Genomic DNA, 23,482 nt, shown 5'->3' with positions numbered 1-23,482 from the left:
GTAGGTCACAGCTGGGGCTGAGTAGCCACTGGAAACATAGCATTCCTCATAAGTCTTCGGAATCAAAGACAAGCCTATCATTTTTGTAGAATAGTTTGTAGCTTCTGTAAATGCATGAAATGCCGTCACAAATGACACAAGTCCTCTGTGAGTTTGATCATAGTTTGATGGATTATAAACATCTTACTTCTTTGCCTTATATTAAATGGTCCTTCTGTCTGTTCCACTAGGTACTTGCGTTTATCTAAATATCATTGATATATCGTAACATGCCATCAAAATAAAAACTAGAATCTCTGCAACTGGTTTACAAGTCAGAAGTCATCAATAACACTTGCCATTTAAAAAAAACAACAATTGAGATTACTGATTAGTCAAATTAGTGACTGATTATTCGATTCATTTAGGCCTTTAGGCCTATAATTTTTTTTATGTGAATATATAATGATCCTTTACACTTTGTGACTTTACTAGTAGATCTATACTTTGGAGTAGACTTGTTTGTTGAGCTAAAGTCGGAAGTACACATTGAATTTTACTGTGATCTAGTAATCATCTAGTCAAATGTAGTGATCTACTAGTACTAGATCTAGATCTAGATGTAGAGTCTAGTAGTAGAGAGAGTAGGCCTATCTGTCATATCGTGATCAGTAGGTGGCTGAAGTTTTATAAATCTATTCCATGACAAAAACCCTGGCTAGATTTAGAATTTAGATCTACTGGTCTAGACATCTAGATCTAACTAGCATTAAACTAGAAAACTGAATTAGAGAAGTAGCTTTCTGGATCTAGATCTAGAACTAGAATCTATATATATATTACTAATATTAGATCTAGTTGCGTCAAACGCTTAATTTTTGGTTGTTGTTTTTAATAAATGCACATAAAATACATTGTATTTTGGCAATAAAAAATACCCAGTTGGTAGTCAAGTAATTCTAATAATTAATTAATGAATGACTCTATCAGTATTTGTTTTAGATCTATCAGATTCATATGACTTATTATTTATACTTATTTTATATCATTCGTCCAAGAAAATCTAGCTCTAGATCTATTTCATTTTAGATTAGGCTATAGTTGTTTTTTTTTTTTTTTTTTTGGTCATTTTATTTAGGCTACAATATTATCAAGATTAACTTTTTCTTTGTTTCCCACGAGACGTGTATGCCTATAGCCTAGTCCTTTCGATAATAATAAAAAAAACGATTAGAAATGCGTAGCTTGGAGTGTCAAAACTGTATTAGGCCTCCTATTTTTATTTCGTGCAATTTAGTATATCGTAACAAATACGCATTTAGCGGAACGGTAGACAGGTCTTCATCCAGATTTAGTGTAAATAAACCAAACACAGAAACACTGAAAGATTGTATTTTCGGAATTTAGATTCTATTTTTTGGAAAATAAGTGGCATTTTATAGGGTGATCGAAAAAAATAACTTTTGTGACGATCTCTTATTCAGGGAAATTGTATCTATTTTATCAGATAGTCAGAAAATGGATAAAGTTTTTACAGATCTAATAAAATATAGTGTGGGGAAGTTTTACTCTCAATGAAGGTCAATCCAAGTGGCTCTCGGAGTAAATTTCTTCTTTGGCATCCTCATCGATTTTTCAAATTGGTATGGTGCGCGAAAAAAGATGCGCGACGGCACTTCGACTCTCTTTGTCTTTGTAAAAAACTCGAAGCTGGTGTTCCATTAGTATAGTTCCATGGTCTAGCTAGGCCGTGTGACGTAGTGTTTTTTTTTCCCCTCTGACGTTATATGGAATTAATTCTTCAAATGAAATGAAAAAAGAACTCGGTTTAGTAGGCTAATGTTTATTAAGCCTCGTTATGTGACTCGCGTTTAAAAAAGGAATGATATCTTGATTTAGATCTAATCTAGAATTTTTAAACTAGATCTAGATTTTTATTACAGTATATCTAGATCTGGATTTATATTCTAATTAAAATTATTCTAGATCTAGAATTTCTAGATCTATATATAGTTTAGACTAAAATAGACTAGATTAAGATGTAGAATTTCAATATCTAAACTTAAAGTGTAAAAAAAAAGGGTAGTTTTTCATTTCCAAACGTTTTGATCAATACTGTAATGTTTTAATATACTAAAACTAATCTACTATTTTTTATTTAATTTAAATTTACGGCAAATGAATCTTTGAAACATTATTACTTTTGACCATCAAAATTAAATCACCTCTTGAATATTATTTTCAAACAATACACTAAATTTTTAGTTTTTTGTTGGCTTCTTGCTTTACTTTTAATTATATTCATGTAAGAGAACGCTTGCTCGCATGAATATGTCGATCCGAATATAATTAGCACTCCAATAGTCACCCGTTTCAATTCACTGTAGCAATCTGGAAAACAATTCCATGCGTCGAATATAAGTTCCTCATCTCGCAGCATTTCTTTAAAACCTGTCCACTTTTGGTGCGTTACGTAGAAACATTTCTGGACCTCTAAATTTTCCAACTTGCTTTTCCACTCTGTAAATTCTCCACTCCACAAAGTTTAACTTTTTGAAGTCTAGTATCATTACCAAATAGCTCAAAGTGGATTTCATTACTACTTGTGTTGAGGGTATTTGCTATGAATGCTAGAATGGTTTCGAAATGATCAAATCTCTCAGAAAATTCATCTGTATTTTTTTAAAAATAACCGTGCTAAAGTAACTCCTGTCAACAGTTGCTCTGGTTTTATCGCAATATGGCTTTAGAAAGTGAAAATGAAGTCATTTACCGCTCTGAATAAGTAAAGTTCCCCTTTCAGACCTTGCGCTCTGAGGGCAGCTAATGTAAAGGTCATCTCTTTCTGTGGTCCACGTTTAACAAAGGTGTCATGTTGCCTGCACAACGACCAACCGCCTTACTTTCCCCAACTTACGTCAAGTACCCATTAGAGCTGGGTGGATTTAGAAGCGCAAAAAAATATTTTTTTTAAATCCCAGTCTTCACTAGGATTCTTATTTGGGACACCGATTAGGATTCCAAGCGCTTTACTGCTCATCTACCGCTCTTATCTTCTACCAAAACATCGGCTGTATTTCCGTTATCTTGTAGTTTTCGATTCACCTTATTTACTTTTGCTGAAATAGCCATCATAAAGTCACACTTTTGTAACCATTTGTCGTTCTCTAACTCAGGGAAATTAACACCGCTAAAATATAAAAATGTATTTATTTAATTCAAGCACAAGTCTTGAAGTTTCAACATCATACCCGTAGAAAGCCATTGCACTTTAATGGGAATATAAGGAGATCAGAATACTCAGTCTCCTTTTCGTTTAAGAATTCTTTAAACTTACAAAGGTAGAGTGCTTTTGACGAGCCCTTCTTGGTGTAGTATGCAATGAAACGTAAGAAATTCGTGGAGAATCGCAGATTCTTCTATATTTTTTCCTGTCATACTTCTGGCTCCATCAGTTCCTATTGAAACAAGTTTATTAAAATGGATCTTATTGTCTTCAAGGTATTTGTGCACGGCATTCGCTAAATCGTCTCCTCTAGTTTGTCACGAGAGCGGTAGCAATCCTTGGGAAGACATATATCTGACAGAAAGCCAACTTGTGCCATGTCTTTTGTGTCGCAAGACTCATCTATAGGCCTATCAAATGTTAAGACAGAAGAAAGTTGAATATCTTCCACCTGCAAATATGTTAAATTTCAAGACATCTGGATGGGTGCGATGAAAAGCGAGTACAAGTGGCTGAGAGATAGAATCTGTGCCTGTCTGTGTCATTTTACGTCTCGAGAGACGATCTTTTCCCTTTGCAACTTCTTGTGTGACTAAAGAGGCCAATCCTTGATACACAGCTGCGATCGCAGGTTGGGCATATATAATCACCAGACGCCGTTGCATTTTCACCCTTCTTTCTGCTTCTGTTGTGTATGACATCTGCAATCTGTGACCCTTCCTTTATGCTCTCTCTCTCCATGTGGATCTGTCCAGTGCCACCTCTTTCCAGTTGCCAGTGTCGATTTTGAAGAGCTTCATGTCGCGTTTGCATACATCCGTACAACGTAAAAGTGGGCGACCAGCGGCTCTCCTGCCTTTTATTAGATCGCCATACAGGATGTCCTGTGGAAGTCGACCTACTGGCATTCTACGAACGTGGCCTAGCCAGACAAGGCGTCTGCTGCTGATAACAGAGCGAATGTCCTGGCACCCTGCTCTTTGTAGCACTTCCTTATAGGTTATCTTATCTTGCCACCTTATTTTAAAGATCCGCCTTAGGCATCGGAGGTGGAAGACATTCAGCTTTTTTTCCTGCCATGAGTAGGTTGACCATGTTTCACTTCCGTACAGCAAGGTGCTCAACACGGTAGACTAGGGCTTTAGTACTGCTAGTCAGCAATATGTTGTCCCAGACTCTTTTCTGCAACCGTGACATGGTGGCCGTTGCCTTGGCTATCCTGTTGTTTATGTCTTTATCCAGTAGAGTGTTGTTGGATATGATGGAGCCAAGGTAACAAAAGTGATCAACAATTTCTAGTGGTTGGCCATTAATGCTTACTTGAGGCGCAGTGTTTGTGTTTTGGACAAGTATCTTAGTCTTGCTTTGACTGATGTTTAAGCCGAAATTCTGGCAAGCAGCAGATAGTTTGTCAACCAGGGACTGTAGCTGAATATTTGAGAATGGAACTAAAGAGACGCAGCTTAATATCCAAAGAGCCGCATGTGGCTCGCGAGCCGCAGGTTGCCGACCCCTGGCCTAAATGAAATGAGATATTACACGATCTATTTCCTATTATAAAATAAAAAAAATGTTTTAAATTACCGAAATTATGAGAATTTGATTTAAAAAATAATCGAAAATATATTTGAGCATCTATGACAATTGCATGCGGACATTTTTTTAGTGGGCCCCGACAGAAGCTAAACTATAGGCCTAAACATATGTAGCCTAAATGTGTGTGTATGTTTTGAGAGAGGTTTTTTATAGTCAGATTCTGGTAATACAGGCCTATAATGTGATTCTTTGTCAACTTTATTTCAGACTTAGCTCTTAAAAACAGATCTTGAAGGGGACGAAAAGATATAGGCCTATTTGTGTTTATTGAATTCAATAAGTAAGTTATTAAATAAACAAAAAACAATATTTGTACACAAGGAAAAATTAAATAATAAAATAATTCAAAAGAAAAACAAGGTTACAATGACAGTTTGTGTGGAAAAACAAACTCAAAATCGGCCCCAGAAGTGGTCTACCCAGGCAGGCTTCAATATTTTCAGAAAGTACATCCGAATGAAATTATATCAAAGACAAATTACAGGTAAGAATGGAAAAAGAAGGTTGACAGATCTTGTGTAGTGCCCCAACGGTCCAGCAGATCAAAGGATAGGTGAAAGTGAATGTAAAGCTAGATGTGAACGTGGCCTAACTAGTTCCCCTTTCAGACCTTGTGGTCTATAGGGCAGATGATGTAAAGTTCCTCTGTTTTTGTAGCCTACGGTTAACGAGGGTCGTGTCATGTATCCAGCACAACGACTAACCGCCTTTACTTTTCCCCAACTAATGTCAGGTACTCATTAGAGCTGGGTGGACTCAGAAGATTCCGAAGTTCAAAATTCCAGTCTCCACCAGGATTCGAACCCGGGACCCCCGGTTCGGAAGCCAAGCCCTTTGCCGCTCAGCCACCGCGACTCTCCTGGCCTAACTGATGTCTTATAATTGATCTAATTGTTTTGAAAAAGCTCAATCTCTTATTTGAATCCTCAAGGGAGTAACGATTTCGTGTTTCTCTTTGAACATACGCAAAAATGCAATTTACAAGATTACTATTTGTTTTAATTTATGTATATTATATAATGCATACTAAATTGATTTTTTTCTCTATAAAAAAATAGTAAATATTTGTTTGTGTGTAAATATAGTACTTAATATAACAGAACTTACATAACTTAACAATATAAATATAAAAACAAAAATATTTGACAAAAAATCTACAACTGTCTGCATAAATGTGTTAGAAATATGGAAAACGGTCGCTTCCCCTGATAAAGAACCTCAAGTGTTTGAGTGTTTAATAGTTAATAGTTGTAAAAGTGGTGTATTTTAATGAAAAAACTGCTTGCATAAATTATTTTAAAAATTAGATTTTTCTTCAGAAAAGAAAAAAAGTAGCCGTTGCATCAGAACTTTGAATGGTCTAAAATATTGTGATGTCGGATTTTCACTATCTTTTCTAGTTTGCGAGATCTAAACGGGACGGACGGACAGACGGACAGACATTGCACACAAAACTAATGGCGTCTTTTCCCCTTTCAGGGGCTGCTAAAAACGGCACAAGAACGTTAGCTTATGGTGGCTTATCTCTTTTTCTGTACGGGGTCCATGATGAAATCTGGAGATGTGTTGTGCTGTTTTGTAAAATGTTTTACATATTTCAAAGTTGAAGATATTATAGTTTACTTCCTATTCCAAAACTCCCGCAAGACGGGGGATGGGAGCGGGCAGGGTTTGAACCCGGGGCCCGGGACCATCGATAAATCCAAACGCAAACCGCTCGACCAAGCAGCCATCCCAAGCAACAGTTTTGTGGCTATAACCGCTAACAAGAGTAGGGTGCTAAAAGGCAACCACACATTTTTAGCGGCCCCCGTAAGGGGAAAAAGCCGCTATTAGGTTTGTGCAAAATGTCCGTCTGTCCGTCTGTCACACTCAGATCTCGAAAACTAGAAGAGATATGAAAAATATTATTTCATCATTAAATGCGGCTTGAAAAGTTTAGGTGCAACGGCTACTTTTGGTTTTCTAAAAGCGATTTTTTCATAAAAATACACCAATTCTAAAACAATTACGTAAATGTAAGGGAGGCAATGTTACAATATGCTAACAAAGATGGACAATCTTTGTGTATTTTCAGTATCACTAAGTCAAATATATTTTTAACATGTACAGGAAATGTTTACAACAAATATAAATAATAGTTAAAGATGTTTTTTCTGGTCAACTAGCTGCTAAAATTAAAAGAAAACATTTCTGTTTGTTTATAAAGGCTAATAATGCATTTTGTATGTAAATATCACGCACATTTTTTTTAATGGATTTTTTATGCAGCGATTTTCGTGCAGTAGAGTAACGTCGCTACATGACCAGGTGCTAAACCAATTCCTTAAACTTTTTTAAAAAATCAGTTTTTTTTTTATTTTTTGTTTAGTGCCCCCATCCGAATAAAAGAAGATTATTTTTGTGCGTTTTGTCTGTTGGTCGGTCTGTCCGTCACGATTAGATTAAAAAAACTAGAACTCTAAAAGCTATTGAAAATCTGATTTACACTTTAATGTTCCCCCCGTAACATCTCAATAGTTTTAAGTATCTAAAAATTGATTGTTCCGGATTTTTTTGTGCAAAACTAATCAACCCCCAACAAATGTTTGTTTGCTCTTCTAATTTGTATTACATTCAATTTCCATGCTTAAACGTTACAAAAACACATTATTAATAATATGTTGTTCCGTTTTTTATGTAAATAGCATATAAATGCTAAATCAAAATCTCTATACTGACTTATATTTCATTGTGTAAAAATGTTCCGGATATTGTTTTATAAAACATGAATTATGCCTAATGATTGTTTGAAATCGCATAATTTACTAATATTACACTTATATTATTTGACTATAATTTGGTTATCAATATCAAATTGTTCCGTATTTTCATCTTTAAACAAATTTTAAAAAATATCGATAATAGGTTGTTCAGGGCTTTAAAAAAAAGTAATTTACTAGAATTGATTACTGAAAATTACTTTTTAGACATTTAATTTTTTTGCTAAAACATAACATAGAAGTTTTGTAATCGATAAAGAAAGTTCCGGATTTTGTTTCTTACAAATCGTCGCCAGAAATTTCCGAATTTATTTAAAAATCTACTAACGGCAAATAATTGTTTGAACTCCCTCTTCTAATTAATAAACAAATAATCTTCTCATTTACGAAATAATGTTTTTACGGATTTTTATGAAAAATATTTTAACTCACTACTCTCTTACAGTACATTTAACTTTCTACCTAAAACATTAAAAAATCTAATTATCGTTAATATTATGTTCCGATTTTTAAGGAAAACAGAATCCAAACACCAAAGTAAGGTATGAAAATCTCTCCACATGGCTGTAGTACATCTAATTTTTATACGAGACCATCCAAAAAATTTAATTAACGGTATTTCATTTATCTGAAATTCTCTTTTTCTTTTACTATTTATACAAACATCCGGAACAATCTATCATATAAACTTTTCAATTGTGTTCATACCTAAAAATTATTGCGATGTTTTGAAACGTAGAATAAAGGTTAATCAATTTTTAATAACTTTTAGTTGTTGTTTTTATTTTATATCAAGATGATGGACAGACCGACTGACAGACAAAACGCAAAAACAATGCGGCTTTGATCCTTTTAAAATAAATTCTATTAGAACTCAGTGCACCAACGTCTATGAACCCTCGTTAAATATCTCGTGTAAATAACGACATTTTTTTTTATGGTACCGGTACTAGCCTATTGTGAGGTAATGGAATTTTTTTTTCTTTGACGTCATATGAATGGACTCTTTAAATGTAATGTTAAAAGAACGCACTCGGTGCACCAATGTCTATTAACCCTCGAAAAATTGCTTGTATTAATGAAAACATATTTTAGTCTAACTAAGCCGTGTGACGTAGTGTTTTTTTTTCCTTTGACGTCATATGGAATGAATTCTTTAAAAGAAATGCTAAAAGAACGCACTCGCTGCACCAATGTCTATGAACACTCGATAAATGGCTCGTAATGATGAAGGCGATTTTTATTCTAGCTAGGCCGTGTGACGTAGTGTTTTTTTTTCCTTTGACGTCATATGGAATGAATTCTTTAAATGAAATGCTTAAAGAACGCACTCGGTGCACCAAAGTCAATGAACACTCGATAAATGGCTAGTATCGATGAAGGCGATTTTTAGTCTAGCTAGGCCGTGTGACGTAGTGTTTTTTTTTCCTCTGACGTTATATGGAATTAATTCTTCAAATGAAATGAAAAAAGAACTCGGTATAGTAATGTTTATGAAGCCTCGTTATGTGACTCGCGTTTAAAAAAGGAATGATATCTTGATTTAGATCTAATCTAGATTTTTTAAACTAGATCTAGATTTTTATTACAGTATATCTAGATCTGGATTTATATTCTAATTAAAATTATTTTAGAGTCTATATCTAGAATTTCTAGATCTAGTTTAGACTAAAATAGACTAGATTAAGATGTAGAATTTCAATTTCTAAACTTAAAGTGTAAAAAAAAAAGTGTAGATTTTCATTTCCAAACGTTTTGATCAATATATTGTAATGTTTTAATATACTAAAACTAATCTACTATTTTTTATTTAATTTAAATTTAAATTTACGGCAAATCAATCTTTTAAACATTATTACTTTTGACCATCGGATGGCTGCCTGGTCGTGCGGTTTGCGCGCTGGACTGTCGTTCAGATTTATGGATGGTCCAGGGTTCAAACCCTGCCCGCTCCCATCCCCCGTCGTCCTGCGGGAGGTTTGGACTAGGAAGTAATTATCTTCAACTCTGAAGGAACATCCGAAACATGTAAAACATTTTACATCAAAATTAAATCACCTCTTGAATATTATTTGCGAATATGCAGATCCGACAGGGATCCGACTTCGACGGGGGCCGCCTCTGAGTTTGTGTAACACAAGCTCTCTTTGTAATCTTGTTACTTTAGTATTTTCGTCAACAGCTTGATCACACACCTATAGGTCTAGTGGTTGAGATTTTGTTTAAAAAAAAAATGTCATACGTATTAGATCTAAATCTAGAGCTCATTAATTCTGCACCGAGTGACCAATCTTAAGAATATAAAAATATTTCTATTAATTTTATTTTCAACCAGGCTATTTCTACTATACACTATAGTCTGTAGTAGTAGCGTATATACTTTATTCTAGACATGCTACTGTAGTTTTTAGTAGTAGCATATATACTTTATAGTATAATATAGATCTAGATTCTATATCTATGGTCTACGTGTTGTTATTAATTATAGGCCTACACATTCATATTTAAAGCGCAATAGTGTCCGAGGTACCTTACTATTTTTGTTTCTTACTACACATTCAAGTCCAGCCTAATAATAGATTGTTAAGTAGACTGCTAACGCGTGTATGGTCTTATGACGTCACCATGGAATTTCCTTATTTAAATAACCCAAAATAGTAGGAGGTGTTGACAGGGAAGTGATTCACTAAAGATGGCGGAGCGGCAGAGAGCCAGGCTTATCGAGCTAACACAACAAGATGGCAATGACCACTGTGCAGATTGTGGATCTAAAAGTGAGCCTTTTATTTTTTAAACAAATATTTTCATCATAATATCAGATCTAGTTCTAGAATAATTCTTGACTTGACAGTATAGAGGGTCTAGTCGTCATCTCTCACTGTCGGCAGTGTCGGTGTCCATAAATTTGATTTAATAATTTAATATTAATTAATAAAAGTAAAAAAAAGTGAAATTATCTGAAATTGAATATTAATATTAATAATAATTTATAGATTAATATTATTTAATCATTATTATTCAATTAATTCAATAATTCAATTACATTTTCATTTACAATATAATGGGCTATAATGAATATTTAATTGACAATATCTATAAAATAAATACTAGATCTAGATAGTAGATCTAACTAAAAGATCTAGATCTAGATCTAATTATTTCTAATAAAAATAAAAATTCTTCTCATCATCATTAATCATTCATCATCATGTCAGTCTCAATGTTTAGTCAGTCTAATCGTCTAATGATGGCGTATAGATCTAGACACTCCACATGACATATAATATCATGATCTCGATACTACATTTAGTTTAGATCTAGATCTATAGTCTATACTATAGACTCTATAGATTATACTTAGTCTTAGTCATTTTATAGAGGCTAATAATAGACTCTAAATAGAGTTTAATAGAGCAATATTGCCTAGATCCTGCTCTATATAGATCTTTAATTCTTTACTATAACTATACAATTATACTAGATTTAGATAGTAGATCTATATTATAGATAAATAGATTAGATTGTAATCTACATATTTTTAATAGTTTTATATTAATTATAAATTTATGTATTAGCCTATTAATGGCTATAGGTCTATAATTTAGTGTGTGCATTATATCCATATTATTATTGTTATTGTAGGACTAGATCTAGTAGATCTATATTTTATCACTTTCTTTATAAAATATAACATTACAGTCAGAGGTACTGTGACATTAATAACTGTGGATGTGATCATTTCAAAGGCAAAATTGAACCTTTTTTTTATGTAAGAAAATATAATGCTTAAAACCTCAGTATTAACATGGGGAATTTTTTTTTTTTTTTAGTGCCATTGAAATGCAAAATAAAAACTTGAGACTTTTTTATCTAGTATATATATATATTCAAACCCCTTACTCAATGTTTTGGTCAAAGGAAAGGCAGTGGTTGACAATAAGCAACAAGCTGGACCTTGAGTGTCATTTTAGGAACTGAATAGCCAACTTATTTGTAGTGGCAAATTATTTGCCTTTTTTCTTAAAATCGTTAAGGTTTTTGGGAAGATTCCTTCTTACTAGCTTCAGCTCATATAGACATTTATAAACTAAGTTTTTCAACCTGATATTTTAATGTAGACATGTAACTCACTCAGAAGTAGTGAGCACTTTTAGTCTCTTTAAAGTATTTAGACATCCAGTCCTGCCACCACTTTCTACTCTAAATTAACACTTTCTCTTTGAAGTAGTTGGAAGACATTAGAAGTAAGTACAGAAGAGTTTTCAACTTTACTAGCTGCTTGATTAAAATGATTTCTTTACTAGACATATTTAAAATATAGAAAACAAGGCATTCTAACCTACAAGCACTGTTTCTTTCTCATTAATATATCATATTCATGGGCTATATTGTTTTTATTTGACTTATGTTACAGATATATTACTACATCCAGTTATTCTATGATTTATAGGATCTGTACAACAGTTTTAATTGTCTAATTATTGATACAATGAAATCTTTGTTTTCTTTTCTAGCCAGGACTCCAAATTTAATGAAGAAATTTAAACATTAAAATGGATTTTGAAAAATTCATTTCTTGAATAATGTTGTGACACTATTTAACTGTGATACTGAAAATAATAATGGACCTCATTCACCAATCGTAAACAAACAACATTTAGCCACATGATAATATTGATAAAACAACAAAAAAAACTGTCACATGACAGCCTATGTGTATTACATAATTTGTATAGAAGAAAGAGAATTACATGGCTAAATGTTGTTTGTTTACGATTGGTGAATGAGGTCCATTGAAATTCTACTTGCTATTAACTTTCATTGTATATATTCCTATTATATTTATATCTATTTTAGATCCTGACTGGGCATCTTGTACTATAGGTGTATTTGTTTGTAATGTATGTGCTGGTATACACAGGAGTTTAGGCTCATCACAGAGTCGCATCAAATCTATTAGGTTAGATAACTGGGACAGAGACCAGGTGCAGGTAAGAATATCAACTTTGATTATTCTTTTCTTTTTATTGAATGTTAATTCATTCTACTTATTTGGCTTCATTATCTTGACAGTGTAAATTTTTATATGTGTTAATTTTCATCTCTTGTGTATTTACAGGTGATGGAAATGATAGGTAATAATAAAGCTAAAGAAAAATATGAAATGCATGTCCCTTCCTATTACAAGAGGCCAACTAGTCAGACTGTTGAGTAAGTGATTTATTTCTCTTTCTTATTTTTTTACTTGTAATTTAGTTCTAAAATTCTATTTAGTAAAATTACCTGTTTAACTTTAGGATATGATCAGTTGCAATATAATACAATAAAGGCAAGTCTTTCTTTTTTTTTTTCAAGCAACAGTTTAGGACAAAAGAAATCTATATCTGAAGTTGATTTTCTAAAATTGTGTTACACTTAGTTACCTGATTGTTCAATATCCGTTTCAAAGTTTCTTTACAAATATTTATAAGAAACAAAAAAGGCTTTTGTTGACTAAGCAAATATAGCTATCTACTTAGAAATATATACTTATACATTAAATTTAAAACTATCAGCCTCCAGCACTCAGTTCTCCGACATGCAATGATGTATGCATCTGCTACACATGCATGTTGTCACTTGCTCAGTAAAACATATTGTGAAAATAGATGGAAGATGACATAAGAAAAGCCCTAGCTAATATCCTCAGTTTTGGGAATCTTTCTCATCTGTCTTTTATATTTTAGACTTAAAAGTCTAATTGAAAGTTATTACATCATTAATTAGAATGTTCTTGACATGTACTGTTAAATTCTTAAAGTGAAGCTAACCTTTGATAATCCAATGTTTTCTGTAATCCTACACACACCCCCACCACTGGTCCCATAACCGCCAGAGTCAACTGTATAATTGTGAAATTTGATTTAAACTTTTGACCATAAATAATCATTTGATACACACACACTCAAAAGTTGAAGGTTTCCAATGATGTTTTCTTTGCTCCAATTTTTGAATAGGCTAAATAGTATGTTTTATATCTTAGTGTTTTAAAAAAAGAGTGGATTCTAGCAAAATACCAGAGGCTAGAGTTTACAGACCCAGATAAACAGATGTCTTATAATGTGGCAGAAAAAACGGGTATTCTTTGGAAGCTTGGTAGAGATCGAAAGCAATTTGCACAGCGGAAATTTGTCCTCTCTAGATCTGAAAATAAGCTGTACTACTATGTTAATGAAGACAATGGCAAGGTGACTTTTTTTTTTTACTTTATCTGTTTATAAGGAAATCTTATTAGTTCAATGTTCTGGATAAATTGTTTTAGGGAAACCTAATTGTATTTAATCTATGCTTATGTTTTATCAAACTTTTTTAGCAAAAACAGCCCAAAGCTGAAGCTGACTTGGATTTCTTAAATGCAGTGTTTGTCCCAGAAAAGATAGGCAATCCCTACGGGCTGCAAATTACATATTTCAAAAATGGCTCTACCAGAAACTTGTTTGTTTATTCAGAAAATTCAAAAGTAAGGTGCTCAATTTCTTTCAGTATTAGTTTACATGACTCGATAGATGGAATCAGGTTTCTATATAATTTAAATAATTCATATTGGAAAATGCAAATTACAAATATGTAATTTGATTTACATGGCGTTTTTAAAATCATTTTTTTTTTATTTAACATCATTATCGTATTTAAAAAAATATATTTTTAATTTAATATCATTAATATAAATTGTTATTGGAAATGTGAAATATTTATAGCTCAACACTAGTCTATCTACCTTGTTTGAACTTCAATTACTAAGAACTTTTTTCTGCTTGTGTTTTGTCTTTGTATCTAACAGCTTTAGATCTAATAGTAAAATTCATTTAACATGCAAGCAAGCTTTTGTAATTAAAGCAATAAGTAAAAATGTAAAAAAAATTGTGTAACAAAATTACATGATTTTTAAATTCTTGTAGGGAATAAACACAATGTTGACATTTTTTAGCCATGATGTAATTTAATCTTTATTTTTTTTAGAATAATAAACGTATATCTTCAAATGACTGCTTATTGCACTAAGTTAATTAGGAATATGCCTGACACACGCAAACCCCAATAGATAACAAAAGATATTGTGAAACTATTAAATGTAAAACAATGCACAATATAAAAAGAAGTTAAATCCACAACAAATTAGAAAAAGTAATGATTGGACTGTTTCTTGTAATGGAACTCTTTCTATAACAGACTTAGGAAATGTTACAATGGCATCACTGTTAGTAACCTTGTGATGGCTCCAAATAGGGATTTGGCGATTAAAATCAAATACTTAGTCAAATCTCTTCAAAGAGATTAAAGAGGGGCAATTAGGGATGCTACTTCTGTGTACAAAATAGGGGAGGGGGGGGACATTATGACAAGCAGAGTGTATTTATCATGCATAACTACCTATAGATGGGAGCCAAACAATATAGGGTCCTACCATCAGCGTTTCGATCTGGATATCTAATTATTTTAAACATATGCATCTGTAGACTTACATTTCAACAAATAGATGTAAAAAAAAAACATTAGTTGATAACATAAAAAAAACAACTCTTATAAATAAAAGTTATTAAAAGTTTAATATAGACAAGGGAGACCAATATGCTTATCAACAATATGTCAGCCAGTCTAGGTATCGGGTGATATAAACTATTACCTTTCTTTCTTATAGTAAGCATAATCTATAAATTAAATTTTATCATTATCTTCTTGCATTCTGCAGTTTATTTGTCATATTTATATCCCCAAATAAAGCCTAATCATTTTAATGCATGTTTTTAGGATATAGTTGATTGGTTTATGTGCATTAGAGCTGCCAAATGGGAGAGAAGAAGAATAGCCTTCCCTGACAGAGATCTGACACAGGTATTTCTACCATAAAATATATTTTATTTTGTAAAATAAGCTATAATTTTAACTTTTTTTTTAAAAAAAAAGTAATTGTAAATACTATATAACTTATTATTGAATTGAATGTCTCTCACAATTTTTGTTCTCTTGTTACTTCTTCAAGATTCATTCCCTATTCAACCAACTGCTCATTTATGACAGTGGCATTATTCCTTACTAATGCTTTTGTTTCATTCCAGCTTGCTGAAGACTTGACCAAAGATTTTCTAGCAGAAGGTTGGCTTAGTAAGATGGGACCTAAAAATGAACCATTCAGAAGACGTTGGTTTACTTTAGACCGTAGAAAGTTGATGTATTTTGAAGAGCCACTGGTAAGATATAGTATAGACTATTTTCATTATAGTAGTAATGAAGTCTAAAAAATATATTTCTTTTATGTTAAATTAAAAGCATCTACATTTTTTAATATCCATTTAAATAGATAGTCATTTCCATTTCTATAAAAGAATCTCTATTCCTTTTATTTTTTTTCCTCCTGTATAGTATATTTTTCTTCAACGTTAATTTTGTTACAGTGAGAAAAGTTTTTAACATGAGAACCTCTGTCTAAATCTAATGTATGGTTAATGGACTATAAAGATCCATACTCTATCATCAAAATGAAATCCATCTATAATACCACTCTCATACCAAAGCTGCATCTTAAAAAAATAAAGAGTGTGCTTGTTATATTTAAGCTGTATTTTCATTATTTATAGAATGCTTTCGCAAAAGGTGAAGTTTTTATTGGTCACAAGGATGGTGGCTACAGCATAACTACAGGCGGGGAAGAAGGAGACAGAGGCTCCAACAGTCAGAATGTGAACAGTAGCTATTGTTTTACATTACACACACCTGATAGGAAATTTGTCTTGAGGGCGGAAACCCAGGAGGAGATGCACAAGTGGTTACTGGAGCTTCAGAAAGTTGTGGAGATGCCTTTAACAACACAGGACAGTAAATGTAATTTTTTTTTTTCAGTATTTATTGGAATAATTATATAGAATAGAACATATAAAGTAGTAGTCAAGACTCCCATACCAACTGCATTACAATTGATATTAATGAATTAACACTGCAAATATACCCACTTTTAAAAAACATTTTTTTTTTAAACATTGATTCACTGATATTAATTACCTATGATCTTTCAAGCATAGGGATCAAGGCTTTGTTATAATTATTACATCTTTAAATTTAATAGTACCAGGTGACTGAGCATCACTCAGTTGAATGATTTTTTAGGAAAATTGAAAGATGATATTTTCCCAATCTCATTTTGAAAACATTTTTGTGATGTCATTCAGTAAAATTTCATTCATACTTGATTTACAGCCAAAATTAATTTTGCTTAATAAACCATTTTGAAACAAATATAACGGTCAGCCTGGAATTTTCACGATGTACCCAATAAGCTGAGAATTTTCTCACTGATATATATACACATTGAAAATTTAAAGAAAGTTGTTAGAGCTGCTTTTGAAATAAAATTTATATATCAATATATATACATACATATATAAAAAAATTGCTTGTTTAAGAGTATAGGATTTACATAGATTAATTCACATTTCATAAAAGACACATTTTACTGTCTTCTTACAGTGGCTGGCTTGCTGGTGCCCAAGAAGTCATCTAATTCCTTCCGTCTTATAAAAAGATAAAACACTCAAGCCTGCTAGTTCCTCATTCTAGTGATCTGTTGAACACAAGATGAAGATGCGAGCATTAGGGAGCTGAGAGCTTCACTTCTAACTGAAAGCATGTTGAATGTAAGAGATCTGCTTGTTCCATATGTCAATCTTACATTCATTTACCACTGACTGATATTTGACAAATATCGTTAATGTCCTCACCCAAGATTATACATTACTGTGGCTGTAATATATGAAATAAAACTATGGTGCTATTTTGCATCTTATTTTTATCACATGTTAATTTTTACTCACTTAAAGTACACACGAAGAAAATATTATCACTTTTGTGTTGTATCCTCAAAATGTAAACAGTGAATGAGTTTAACCTTTATTTCTACTTCAAAACATTGTATATAATCCTATTTCATTAATTTCAAATATCATCTTATATTCATTTAAAGAAGTATTATTAACAATACAATATCATCTGTTGAGATTAGTTTTCATTCTGTGAATTAGTTGTTTAAACAATGTTATTGATAAAGTTTTGTAATGAAGTTTTGATAGGGTATTTATTTTGAATGGAAAAAGGTTTCTGTATGTTTGTCATAGATTAATTGTATATTTTATTTTAATCAGGACCAGTGATTGGGGACCATTACAACATAACTTTATCATTTTATGGCACTAAGAGTTATTAAATAATATTTTAAATATTTTTTTTTGTCTTTTGTCTGCATGAACTTTAAAGAAACACACTTATCTTTTGATTTTCCAGTAAACTTCAATTTAATTGCACAAAATTCTTATTTGAAGGCCAGTTTTGTCATAGTCATATTTTATGTATCATAAAATTTCACATTATATTGAAACATGATCATGGTTAGATCTGGTGATTGAACATTCTGTAGAGCAAATTATTTCAATTTGAAATTAGGATGATATAAATATTGAATATTCATTTAAATCATTGGCTTTTTATTTAATATAGATGTAGTAATAATGTTTGTCATTTTATTATTTTTTCTTTTTACATTACAAAAGCAATGCTACATATGTGCTGAATAGAATATACCACCATGCCACTAATCTAACATTGGATGAAAATATGTTTGCCCCCATCGAAAGAAAGAAATTTAGTATAATAGTTGCAGTTTAAATTGTATAATTGATTTATAATTATTATTTTATTTGAGAGTTGTGCTTCATGTCTCAAAGTTTACTGATTTTTCAATTGTATTTATTTGACATTATTGTACATATTCTACTACATTTTTTTTCACATAAAATTGTCACTAGTCATCCAAATAGAATTGAATTGAAGCTTATAGACAACAAGTTGGATAGAATGAATCTTTCAAAAATGTTTGTATGGGTAAAAAGCATGTGCTATGCTGGTAGTTTTTTGGTTTTTAAAGAAAGTCTTGTCCATTCTTGTCACGCTGATTTTATAGACGAGATATGATCTATTGTTGCAATCATTTGTCATTTTTGACAAATTAATCTGTGTTTGTTTTTTTTTAAACCACATTTATTTATATTCTGCTTTGGCACCTAAAGATTTTTTGCTATTAGCTTGTGCATTTAAATGAAGTCCAGATTTTTAGATTATAGTCTGTCAAATTTAGATTGATCTATATCATACATTTGACAGGTTGGAGGTTGTGATTAGTTTAATGTTGTTGTTTTACTTTTAAACAAAAAACAACTTAGCTTATATCTTTAAGAAAGGAAATTAATAGATAAATGAGAACATTTGTAAAATTGGAAAACAAATTAACTTGAAATGTATAAATTATTTTTTAATACACAATTTTGCTTGAAATGAAATTAGAATACCCTAAACACCTTGTCCTCACTAATTAATTGTTGCCTCAAAAAAAAATTGTTATGGGCATACATTTAAAATTTTCAAAACTAATACCCAGTTTAAGTCAATAAAGTTCAGCTAATAGAGTGATATATTAAGCTTAATGCTTTATATAAAAAGAACGAGTTTGTTTGTTTTTTTAAATAGAAATCTTTTTGGCAGCTAATAGATAAAAATTCTTAATGTGACTTTAAATTTAATTTTTTTTTACTGTTTTGGGTTCTGAAAAGGTGAGACACAACTAGATGAAAGATGAAATTCAGCAAAAAGAAATTCCACACATATTTCTATTAGAATTCACCTACAGAATAATAAATGTAGCAATTAACAGCAGCCAATACAAAAAAAAAAATATATATATTTTTCAACTTTTATTCATACCGTATCTAAGGGTTTTTTTTAAATTACATTTTACATTTTGATTTATCTCATGATTATATGAGTATAATAGACTTATTTAAAAATGAAGATTTTGATTTAATTATTTTTATTGCAATTACTAAATTAAGTTACAGGTATAATAAAGTTACTACTGATTTTAAGACTATAATGTCCTAACTAAATTGTAATATAAAAATATTTATGATTTATAACTATTATCATTTATAGCAGAGATTTTCATATTTATAAAACCTTTTAAATTAAGCAATCCATTTATTTTTCATTATTGTCTGCTAACAATGTGTGCCTTTTACGTAAGAGATGTTAGGTGACCCTGTGAATCAGTTTTTGTTGTTTCTACAACTGCATTTGCTTTGTGAGATATATAATGTTTATGATGAATGACTATTGTAAATGTTAATGTAAATAGTTATTACAATGTTATGAATGATTGTATTCACCTCATATGTGACTTTTTCTTATTTTCATTCATTAAAGATTATTAGTTCTAACTACTTTTCTTTTATATTTTATTTTACTTATGTAAATTAAATGAAGTGGATCTAAAGTAAAAATTGACTTTTTTTTAATCCCAAAAACTATTGAATTGCATACTCTTACAATTCATTACTTAGAAGCTCTATCAATTGAGCTGCACAAAAGTGATAGTGAATAGATTGAGTGTCTCTTGTTATTGTCTGAATGCAAATAGTGTTTACCAGGCTTCCAGCAAAAGGAGAACATGTCCTCCTTATTGGCATCATGTCTTCCATTCTGCAGATCTTGGCCTAAAGTGTAAAAATGTCCAGCTTTTTCACAATTACATTTATTGAGTTTTTTCCTCCCTTTCTTCTGTATAATTGTACAAACTGTAGACAGCAGCAAGATGACAAATATTTTGACAAACTCCCTCTTCAATAGGTATTCACTTTTTCAATGCTGTTAATGCAAGGCAGACAAGTACAACAATATGGACCTTTAAGGTATTAAATCCGACTTACGCCACATATCAATTGTTTCCATGTTGGACTTGTCGCAGCTTTTGGCCATAAGATTATGATGGTCACTTATGGTTTTTCAGGAATCATCCTAAAGTGTCTGAATGTGCCCAAAGTGTTGTAGTTAAAGTCTAGTACAGAATATCACCAAGGATCTGTGCTAAGCTTATTACTCTTCACTATGTAACCACTCAGTAGTGTCATACAATCAACGTGTGTGTTGTAACACTTCTTTGCCAATGACTCATGGTTGTATGATTCCTCAGTTCATCTGGCAACCAAAATTAGGGGAACCATTGCAAGGGTGAGCATCTGGAGAATAAACTCAAGATGAATGGAGATGAGACAGAAGTAATTAAACTTGGAACTCAAAACAATATTCCAAAAGTGAATGAAAATTATAAATGGCATGTCAAAACTTCTTGGAAATAAACTTTTATGCTTGAATTTTTTTTTTTTCTGTTTGCTAGAGGTTTAAATGTAAAGATTTTTTGCATAATGGGAAAAATTCTATCTGATAAATATGCATAGTTAAGTTTCAAATACAATACCTTGGAAAATAAAATCACTACACTTAGATGGACTCATATTAATCTTTAGTGGGTCTGTTTCAAAGTGGTATCTTAGAAAGACCCTCATACAAATCTGTCAAATGTAAGAGTTAATCTTAGTCGTTAAGAAAATAGAATGTTTTATAGTTATCTATTGTTTTAAAACTTAAAGACACAACAAAATTCTCTACACCAAGTATAAAGAGGACCAATTCAACTTGTGCCACTACATTTCAAATACAATTTCTTTCCTTTGTTAGATACCAAATGAAATAAGTAATAATAACCAATAGTATGTAATATAGTTCGTCCATCGTGGTTTAATGATGACCACTTTGTCATCCAGGGGGCTGAGGGGTTTGCACTGGGGTTTTATGCCTCCTCATGTGGCTGGTGAGACCTATGTGAGCCCGGAATGTTCTGCCGCACACTGGGCAGGTTTATCCAGCTGGTGATAGTATCGTTTGCCTTGCTTTTCTTCTCGGGCGTTTTTCTTCTGCCAGCGTTGTTCTCTTTTCCTCAGCAACCTGTGCGCCAGTTTTCACAGCGCGACGCCATGATGCTCTGTCATGTGCCTCTGTCTCCCAGGTGCCTGGGTCTATGCTGAACGCCTTCAGAGAAGCTTTGAGGGTGTCCCTGAAGCGCTTTCTTTGACCACCTTGCGAGCGCTTTCCTTCGCTTAGTTGGCCATACAAGAGTCGTTTAGGGATGCGGTGGTCTTCCATTCTGCAGACGTGTCCTGCCCATCGCAGCTGGGACTGCATCAGGATTGTGTGAACGCTTTGCAGACACGCTCTTCGAAGGTATTTTGTCTTGCCATTTGACATTCAGTATTTTTCTCAGACATGTCATGTGGAAGTGGTTCAGTTTCTTTGCGTGTTTTCTGTACACTGTCCACGTTTTTGAAGCATAGAGCAGTGTAGGAAGGATGACGGCTCTATAGACCCCTAGCTTTGTATTTGTGGTGATACCACGTCTGTTCCAGACGTTTTTTAGAGAGTCTGCCATAGGATGCACTGGCCTTGGCGATGCGCAAGTCAATTTCACTATCGATTTTTCCGTTTCTGGAGAGTGTGCTGCCAAGATACGTGAATAGTATGTAATAACCAATAGTTAATTGACTAATTCGTAAGTCTTTAAAATGATTTTTGTTTTGTCAGGTACAAGAAATCATTTTGCAAAATTTCAACTTGATCCGAGAGTGGGTGTGGGAGAAATAATGTGCACAAACATTTTACCAGAGTGAGTTGATATAAACTTTGTAAAAAGAAGCAAAAAGGTGGTTTAGTTATGCTAGGACAAATTTGTACAAATACTCCTTCTTCCCTAGTGCTATTAGAGCATGGAATGGGTTGCCTGAGCTAGCCAGGAAAACCAGTGACTTGGCAGAATTTAAGTCATTGGTTAATATGCATGACTGAATGCATGACACGTAGGACGTAATTATCTTTTTTGAAGTAATGTCTGTATTATATAAGATAAGATTTAATAATGGATAAACATTCTACAAGATATAAAAGAATTTTCTTATCGGAATAAAAATGTAGTCTTGAAAATGCTATTAAAGTTTTACTGAACAAACATTTAGTTTAACAGTAGTAGGCCAATAGGTTCTAATTAAAAATCTAATTTAAAAAAAAATATATTGTTTGTGCTGTATTTACATTTGAAAAAGCACTAAGTTATTTGATATATAGCGCTATTTTAATTCCAAGTATTATATGTTAGTGTTACTGTTAAATATTTCTTGGGGGCCCTAAGGGGGCCCATGTGTAAATTTGTCCCTGATTATTGATTTGAAATGGTCAATATAAAGATTTCAATATGTGTACGAATCAAATAAGAATTAAAGTGAGAATAACATATTTTAAACAACTAAGCACGGTAACGTTTGAGTAGAAAATTAAAAAATGTAAAGAACCACAACTCTCAACAGCTGATTATTACAAAAAGGGAGTCATCAAGGGTCTTTGTTGTCAATTTCATGAATTGAAAATTTAATTAGAGATTTTTATCTTTTAAAATCAATACATATTTATTCAAAATGTACAGCTAATCGTCTTTAAATGTAAGCCCTTTGGGCTGTGGTAATTTCAACGTCATGCCTAGCAAAAGACGTTACGGCTACAGATCCAGAAGGGACCGAACAGAAGTCAGTTGCTGCATCAAATATTTGATGTTTGGATTTAATGTTTTGTTCTGGGTGAGAGAATTTTATAATCTATAGAGTATAAATCTAGTATAATGTGTATATTTTTATTACATCTGATTGTTTATTTCTTATCATTAAACTATTCTTTTTATGATTTAGATGATACATTTTACTATGACAAATATTAATATTTTAGATCTATGTTACGAATAAAACTAGATCTAGATCTAGATTAAAACCTTGCCGTCCTTGCCTAGGTAGTACTCAGTAGGTCGCCTAGCCTAGGACCTAGATTATAGATTCCTAGATCTAGAATTAGAGTATTAGTAGTATCTACTCTAGAATTAGAAATAGATCTAGTAATTTTGAAATAGAATTTAATAAACATAAACTAGATAAGATTATATAGAAGATTTACACAAATTACACTGTTG

General features: G+C 32.0%; 2 protein-coding genes across 2 annotated transcripts in view; both read left to right on the top strand.

The window, feature by feature from the left end:
* The first annotated feature begins 10,178 nt into the window (after positions 1 to 10,178).
* LOC106069914 (arf-GAP with dual PH domain-containing protein 1-like) lies at positions 10,179 to 19,859 on the top strand. The gene is made up of 9 exons (XM_013229691.2): positions 10,179 to 10,337; positions 12,421 to 12,554; positions 12,683 to 12,774; positions 13,586 to 13,790; positions 13,916 to 14,062; positions 15,352 to 15,435; positions 15,660 to 15,791; positions 16,179 to 16,422; positions 17,065 to 19,859. The coding sequence occupies exons 1-9, from the start codon at positions 10,256 to 10,258 to the stop codon at positions 17,121 to 17,123; spliced, it is 1,179 nt and encodes a 392-aa protein (XP_013085145.2). The 5' UTR covers positions 10,179 to 10,255; the 3' UTR covers positions 17,124 to 19,859.
* Positions 19,860 to 22,832: 2,973 nt separating this feature from the next.
* LOC106066645 (tetraspanin-17-like) overlaps positions 22,833 to 23,482 on the top strand; it is a 32,951-nt gene continuing 32,301 nt past the window's right edge. The window contains exon 1 of the mRNA XM_056020364.1: positions 22,833 to 23,099. Within this exon, the coding sequence (XP_055876339.1) occupies positions 22,998 to 23,099 (102 nt within the window). The 5' untranslated portion in view covers positions 22,833 to 22,997. The remainder of the gene's footprint in view (positions 23,100 to 23,482) is intronic.

The sequence above is a fragment of the Biomphalaria glabrata genome, chromosome 2 (genome assembly GCF_947242115.1).
Source record: "Biomphalaria glabrata chromosome 2, xgBioGlab47.1, whole genome shotgun sequence".
Classification (NCBI taxonomy): domain Eukaryota; kingdom Metazoa; phylum Mollusca; class Gastropoda; family Planorbidae; genus Biomphalaria; species Biomphalaria glabrata.
This window is presented reverse-complemented; position numbering and strand designations above follow the sequence as displayed.